Below are 7,457 nucleotides of genomic sequence, written 5' to 3'. Positions count from 1 at the left end.
GATCAAGCTTCTCGTGGCTGTGATACAGAGCCACATACTATTTCTTTCTGCATCTTCTCTACCTGTCAGCCTTCAACCCATTACAGTCTGGTCTGGGCTTTCCTGGGACCACGAGAAATGTTCCCACAGCCACTCCAGTGATGTCTCAGCCGCCAAATTCACTGACCAGGCTTCTGCCCCCTCCTTGCCCCATCTCACAGCATTACTGTGCTTGGCTCCCACCTGCTGCCTGCTGGAGCCTCTTCCTTGTTTGGTTTTGCCTGAGCCCCCGGCCCCCCAGGGTCCTGCCCCTCCCCCTTGCCTTCTGCTTCCCTGCCTCTCCCCTAGAGCCTGTAATAATAAGTCAATCACAGCGTCAGAGGCCCTGGGCATCGGCAGCAGGCTTTCCTACAGATACCCCAAAGCTCTCCAACTGAGCAATTGCTCTCGCCCTGGCACCTGGTCTTCCTCTCCACCAGCACCACCTCATCCAATGACCACCACCCTCCCATCCTCAGGGCCTCCGTCCTGAGGCCACATCAGCTTCCCCCTGCCTTCTTAGCTCATTGTCTTAGAAGACAACTATAAATGTGTCCCTTTCCTGGAGATCTTCAGGTGGCAAGTGGGACACTCAGCCAGCTCTCTGCCCCTTGACTGCCAAGCTCCTCTCAATGCCCTCCGACTTCAGCAGACAGACACTCATGGCCTCCCTTAGGCTCCCCCTGCCCCCCCCCCAACATTGCCCATTCTCCAATCTCATACCGGCTTCCCCAGGAAGGCTCTCCACTGCCCGTCAGCCCAACGGACACCCAGGTAGCCCCCAAACCCACCTCTCTTTTCACCTGTTCACTGAAGCCTTCATTAACACAGCCCCGTCCCAAACCTGTCATTCTGCCTGCTGCCTGCCCTGCCGGCTGGCTGCCCTCCTGGAACCCCTGTGCACTGCTATCACCCTTGCTTTGTTGCGCCAAAGGCAGGCACTAGACAGATCTCCTTCCGCCCCTGCCTTTCACCACTGTGCCCAGCTCTGGTAGAGGCCCAGGCACCCCAAAAGCCCGTGGCACATGTGACAACAGGCTCAGGCCTCCCCGGCTCCATGTCCTGCTTCTCCTCACCTTACCTTGGGGCTAGGTTCAGAAGAGAGGGTCCTGCCCAGGGCCTCCTGCAGCCGCCTGCGCAGTAACTGCTCCTGCTCCCGGTCCTTTCTTCGGGCGGCTGCCAGCCATAGCCGGGGGCCTTCCTCGTCACTGGAGTCCCTGGGAAGCCTCCCATCAGGTGGCCCACAGAGATCCTGGGGGAGGGTGGCCACCCCCCGCCCCCACACACTGCAGCCAGCCCGTCTCACTGGACACTCACAGCTCCAGGTCCAGGTCTCCCTGGTGGGAGAGGGGAGCTGCACACACCGAGCAGGTGTTGTGCAGGAGACGGAAGCAGGTGAGGCAGAAGAGACCTGCAAAATGCCAGGAGGAAAGGAGGGGAATCTGAGCTAGCCCACCCACCCGCCAAGCTCCCCCGCCCCCAGCCCTGGGGAGAAACTGTCCTTGTCCAGGGGCACGCAGGGGCAGCCGCAATGAATGGCTATTCATGAATGAATTCTGTTACCACCGGGGGAATTATGGCAAACTGGGTGAAGATGAGCCCACGAAAACATGCACAGTGATGGAGGGACGGGCCCGGAAGTCCACAGAGGAAGGACCCTGGGTGACTGTCACATCCCATCAGGGAGAGGCCTGAGGCCCGGGAGTCTCACCTTGGCAGCCTGGAGTACTGCAGGACACAAAGTTCTCTGTGTCCTCCTGGGCGTGGGGTTGCCCGCAGCCCAGGCAGTAGTCCTGGTGCTGCCAAAAGTGGCTGACAACCGGATTCAGGCAGGAGAACCTGAAGAGGGGACCCTGACACTGAGCTGGCCAACCCCACCAGCTGACCCCACACCCCATGCCCCCTCCATTCCTCTGAGTGGGGCAGCAGCAGCCTCTGCTTCCAGCCCTCATCCCCCCTTCACTCCCCAACCCCTGGAATTCTCATCTGAGACTCTCCCTCTCAGGACATGGATCTCATGCAATGGGCACCGTCATCAACCAAACCTCTGGACACTTAGGGAGGACAGTGGGCTCACCGTGTGGCCAGCTCCTGGAGGACACTTGTGTGGCCCTGGTCAGCTGCCCGCCGCCTCACGGTTCGGTGCAGAGCAGCCAGCGGACTGCTCCGGCGGCTCAGAAGTAAATTGTAGAGGTAGGAGATCCTCTCCTGGTGGAGGGGAGATAGGGGCTGGGATCCCCCTTGATCCCATTTTATCTGCCTGGAATGCTCTCTGCCTGCATCCCCACTCCCTACCTTTGCCTTCTGTCGAACTCCCATGGAACCCTCTAGGCTTGGCTCAAATGCCCCTTCCTTTGGGAAGCCTCTGGGCTCCCCTAGGCGGGGTTACCTATTTTCTCCTCCAGGTGTTCATAGCACTTCATTCATTCCTTAACAAAAACACTTTTTAATTGTAATATCTTGTCAAAAGCCTATCTGGCCTGGCTCGAGGCTGTGAGCCCCAGCCTGTCTGGTTCACCCTGGCACCCTGGGGGCCAGTGCCGCTACAGGCCTATGCCAAGTGCTCAGTGAATGAGTCCACAAGTGCTGAGTTTCCATTCACACCTGCACATGCTGACACTGCCCCCACCCCACAAGCTTTCAACAAAACATTGGGGGCCAGATCCTCTCAGCAAACCCTGCACCAAGGGGTGCCATTTCCCCTGGCCCCATCAGGCACAAGACCAGCAGACTGGGTGGTTTGCTTAGAGTTCAGCCAGAGAGAGGACTGATGCTGCTGAGACCCTCAGCTCCCCAAACCAAGACAGAGACAGACAGCCTCCAGCTTCACGGGTGGGCACGGGGGGCGCGGAGGTCAACAGGGACACCAGCTGTGACTGTCACCTGCTCCTGGGATGGGTAGTAGGAGGCACAGATGACCCGCCGCAGCCTACTGACATAGCTGCCAAAGAGCGTGACGAAGAAGCAGAGGCCGTACATGATGCCTGCGGGCACAGCAGGGGTAGGGAGTCCCTCTTTGGTCTGCATCCCTCACGCCCCTCACACTGTCTATCCACCCTCCCAGGGGCGTGGTTCCTACCAATGACGACATAACCGGTGCTATTGGGCTCAGAGGGGCGCAGGAGGCAGTGCTGGGACAAGATACTGATATTGCTCTGCTGCAGGACGTCGAACGCCGACACCAGATCACGGTAAACATTCCCAGTATAGCCGGTGCCTTCCACGGTTATGGATACTAACACGGGGCCTGGTGTAAAGGCACGCGGTGAGGGACTATGACAGCAGCAGGAGAGCCATGTGGGCCAGACGGCACCGGTGGGCAGTGTGGCTCTTGTGGACAGCCCCGTACCTCCAGCCAGGGGGACCTGCGGTGCCCTAGGATCTAACCTCAGCCCTTGGCCCCCAGGACTGGCTCCAGGGGTCAGAATTGCCCTGGCTACCCCACTACAGACAGCCTTGGTAGTCAGTGAGTCCATCGCTGCTTCCACAATGGCCCAGAAGCATTGGTTTTAAAGCATTTGCTAAATACCAACTGTGTAGCAGGCACTAGACTCAGTGCTTTATTGATTGTTTGGGGCCTTTTCAAACCTTTTATATTGGACCTCTGGCACACGGACAGACGAGATTACTTATACCCTGTGGTTTACGGCATGCTCCCACCCACTGGACTCCCAGCACTCACCCACACGGCCTCATGTGCCCCTTGGAGCAACCCAAGGGGCTTGAGGCTAGTACTCCAACTCTGAAGGATTAAGGAACAGGCCCGAAGTTACCACTTCCAGAGGGCATGATAGGGATGGAGCCTCAGCCAGTCCGACTCCTGATTCTGTGTTTTTAACTTCTCTGTATGGTATGACCGTGAACCGGACACTGGGGTCCCCTGGCAGAGCCCAGAGTTCAAGGGGAAAAGTCAAGGACCGATGAGTGACAGTGACTTGGGACATCAGGCACTCTCCCAGGACCAGGCAGGACGCCAACCAAGGGGCTGCAAGGGGGAGGGCCGAGGAAGGTTTAGGCACTCACTGCGGGCCACAATCTCCCCCTGCAACTGGTGCCGTGCCAAGTCCAGCACCCAGAAGACGGCATAATCCAGGAAGACCAGGAGCAGCACGAGGAGGAGGTGTCGGACAAGGTTGAAGATTGCCAAGACATAAAATATCTGCTCCCACCGGGACAAGAAGATGGAACCTGGAGGGGACGGGGGTCAGGAGGACGCTACTCCACCCCCCACCCACCAGACTCTAGGTCCTGGAGGGGTCTCCCTCCCCCCACTGAGCTGGGGCCTACTTATCCACCTGCTGTGGAAGCTGTGAGGACTTCTGGGCAAGGGTGGGCAGGAGCTCTGAGGCTGGAGGGACCATCCCTCCTGGGGCATCCTCCCCCCCGCCCCCCAGGCTGTTTCTCCCATGTGAACGTGTCCACACATCCCTTGGTTGGCATCCACTCCCCATCTATGCTTCCCTCTGTCTGGATGTCCGGGGCTCCTGGAAGCATCATGTGCCCTTATTTATGTATGCGTGCATGCCATGTGGGGCTCTCCTTTCCCCTTGTGGAAAGAGGACCCCCCAAAGACAGCTCCCCCTGAGCTTGGGACCTCAGGTCAGGCCTGTGAGGTATCGGGGCCTCTGTCCTCAGGCCTCAAGGCGCTCACCAGGCTGGATGTAGTGCCTGGCCTCGTGGGCACTGAGTGGCAGCACCGTGGGCAGTCCTGCCCTGGAGCGGACAGCCTCCATGTGCAGGAATCGGCTGGTGATGTAGACGTTGTCGTAACTGATCCAGTTCAGGTAACAGTACCGGTAGAGCAGAGCTCTGAAGGAGGACACGTGTGGCCCCTCAGCACCCAGACCAGACCAACCCACAGGGTACCCCCCTCCCCACCCTCCAGGCACATCCCCAAACTCCAGCCCTTCAGGAGGCCCGGGGAGGGGCTGGCCCCCCGCAGCCCGAGTCCCCCAGTCCCACACTGAAGGTAGAGAATCGTGAGCAGCAGAGGTGTGGTGTAGCCCATCAGAGCCAGGGCCTCTCGGACGTGGTACAGCTTCAGGGTGACAGCTTCCTTGAGGTCCAGAGCCACCTGGGACAAGCTCCGGGAGGCGTTGAGATCCACAGAGAAGTGGTGGGCAACTGTCACGTTGAACTCAAACTCCTGTCGCACTCGGTTAATTAAATTCATCACAGCTGGGGCCAACAGGTGCAGGGGGGCCGAGAGCCAGGATACTTAGGGGAGGGGGCCCTGGCACAGTTCACCCACCAGCCAAGACCCCATGCCAGGACCTGCTGTGGACTGAGGAGGGGACGAGGTCCACACTGCCCAGTCTATAGTGCCACATGCCTGACCCCAAGGCCCCTCACACCGGGGGCCTGGGAGTGGGGGCCACAGGAGCCCCCCCACCCTCTCCTCTGTCCTCTAAAGTCCAACTTTTGCTGAGACACTGCCCCCTGGCTGAGCCTCACTTTCCTGGGCACCTTCCCTGACCCCACCCCGCCTTCTCCCTGGGTCCCAGGAGCACTTGGGGAGATTGCCCGGAGCAGAGGAGCTTGGGGGGCCACTCACGGGTGCCCAGGGTCTTGCGTAAGAAGGGTTGGATGTACTTGGGGATGACACAGAACACCTGAACCACTGACACCCAGAGACTGGGTGTCAGGAGGGCCAAGAGACACAGCCCTTCCTGCCTCTGGAGACTGAGCGCTCAGAGGCTTCTCGCTTTTTTCCCTCACCTCTGCACTGGCTTTGAACTCCCCCCCACCCCTCCACCCCCACCACCCCCACCCCCACCCCCAGGCCCTGCCCTCTGAACTCCCCCCTTGTCTTCCCAGTACTGCCCAAGCCCTGGCTGTCTCACCACTGGCGAGTCCACAGAGCACTAGCTTGAAGGGCATGAACACATAGCACAGGTGGTGGGCACGTGGTATAAGCATCATGCAGTTGTCCTTGGCATTTTCGAAGACGTGTGCACACTTCACGTACGGGTTGCCTAGCTCTGAGTTGCACACATCACCAATATGCAGGAGCCAATACCACACGTTCCTCAGGGCCCTGGCTGGGGACAGTGGCGGGGCTGGTACCCAGGCCTGCAGTCCTGCAGTGTCCTCTTGGGCACTCGGGGACAGCAGGACAGCTCCCTGAGCCAGAGAGGCCTATGGGCAGAGGCCTGGCTGTGCTGTATCCAGTGGGGGCTAGTCAGCACCCGGGTCAGGGACAAGGTGAAGAGACACCACACCCCCCAACAGACATGCTAACTGTGCTGACCTATATGCTTCACACCATCCATGATTGACCGAAAGAACTTGCGTACCCGGTCAGCCACCGCTTTGGTCTTCTGGGCAATGGCTTTAATCTTGCTCAGAGCACCTGAGAGGCAAAGGGCAGGACCCATATGGGGCTGGTTCTCACCACTGCTCCTGGGGTAGGAAGTGGAGAGGAGGCTGACACTTAGAAGCTGGGACACCTGGACGCCTGTGTCTGGGAAGTGGACAAGCTGGTGGCAGAGCAGACCAGTGAGCAAGGATCAGGGTATCTAACTGGACTCTTTGAGGTTAGGGCCCAGCGCCAAGAGCAGAGAGGAATGGAGCCAGAGAGCTGCAGGATGCAAAAGCCAGGGGGACATGGGGGCTGGCTGGGGCTGGGAGGCCTTACTGACAAGAGGCTGCTTGGCCCGCTCCAGCACTTCAGCAGTCTGGTTCAAGGCCAGTTCGGCCCCACAGGCCACAGCCTCGCTGGCCTGTGTGAAGTTGCGCAGCATGTTGGCACAAGGTCCTTGCAGCACCAACCCAAAGGCAGCTACCAACAGCAGTGTCCGGCCGTGCTCTGGGGTGGACAGCTTATCAGAACCAGGACCCCAGCCCCGCACACACAGTAACATCTGCAAGTCTCTCACAGAAGCTTCCAGAATATTTCCCTCAAATCTCCTGTCCCCCAAGATCCCTCCTGCCCCAGGCCCTGCTCCTGCCCTAGACCCTGCCCCAGACCTTGTCCCTGCCCCAGACTGTGTCCCTGCCCTAGACCCTGCTCCTGCCTTATACCCTGCCCCTGCCCCAGACCCTGCCCCTGCTTAGACCCTGCCCCTGCTCCTGCCCCTGCCCTAGACCCTGCCCCTGCTCCTGCCCCTGCCCCAGACCCCTGCCCCTGGCACCAGGCTCACTGGAGAATGCCTGAGGCAGCAACAGGAAGACAGTGACCCGGACCTGGCGGGAGAATCCCATGCCCAGGCTGAGGAAGGTGGCCAGAGTGAGGGTGCCCACCAGGCAGCCCCAGGGGCTATGTCCTTCTACCAGCAGCTCTAGGAGACCATAGGCTGTGGCCAAGGACAAGCCCAGGCTAAATGCCCCCATGCTGCGGACTGCAGCCCGCGTCATGCTGGACTCCTCTGCCCCCAGGGGGTACACCACGTCCTTTGAGACTTTGGGCATGGCTACTGAGACCAAATGTCGGCCTGTCT

General features: G+C 59.8%; 1 protein-coding gene across 1 annotated transcript; it reads right to left on the bottom strand.

Annotated features, from left to right (window-relative positions):
• Positions 1-610: 610 nt before the first annotated feature.
• On the bottom strand, positions 611-7,457 carry DCST2 (DC-STAMP domain containing 2). The gene is made up of 15 exons (XM_055324383.1): positions 7,161-7,457; positions 6,656-6,826; positions 6,269-6,370; positions 5,862-6,059; positions 5,573-5,638; positions 4,983-5,196; positions 4,670-4,827; positions 4,042-4,206; positions 3,098-3,265; positions 2,902-3,002; positions 2,096-2,226; positions 1,730-1,857; positions 1,336-1,429; positions 1,100-1,235; positions 611-661 (listed from the first exon to the last, which is right to left on the bottom strand). Exons 1-15 carry the CDS (start codon positions 7,426-7,428, stop codon positions 611-613), a joined length of 2,151 nt encoding a protein of 716 aa, XP_055180358.1. The 5' UTR covers positions 7,429-7,457.

Source organism: Nyctereutes procyonoides, unplaced genomic scaffold, assembly GCF_905146905.1.
Source record: "Nyctereutes procyonoides isolate TBG_1078 unplaced genomic scaffold, NYPRO_anot_genome, whole genome shotgun sequence".
Lineage (NCBI taxonomy): Eukaryota > Metazoa > Chordata > Mammalia > Carnivora > Canidae > Nyctereutes > Nyctereutes procyonoides.
This window is presented reverse-complemented; position numbering and strand designations above follow the sequence as displayed.

Bases quoted from the DNA above. Each gene is read 5' to 3' on its own strand.
- DCST2 (XM_055324383.1), bottom strand. From the start codon at position 7,428: ATGCCCAAAGTCTCAAAGGACGTGGTGTACCCCCTGGGGGCAGAGGAG. The intron at 6,060-6,268 runs GTCAGCACAGTT...CACTGTCCCCAG, and splicing joins GGATGGTGTGAAGCATATAG to CCAGGGCCCTGAGGAACGTG. The intron at 4,207-4,669 runs GTGAGCGCCTTG...CGTCCCCTCCAG, and splicing joins CAGGCACTACATCCAGCCTG to GTTCCATCTTCTTGTCCCGG.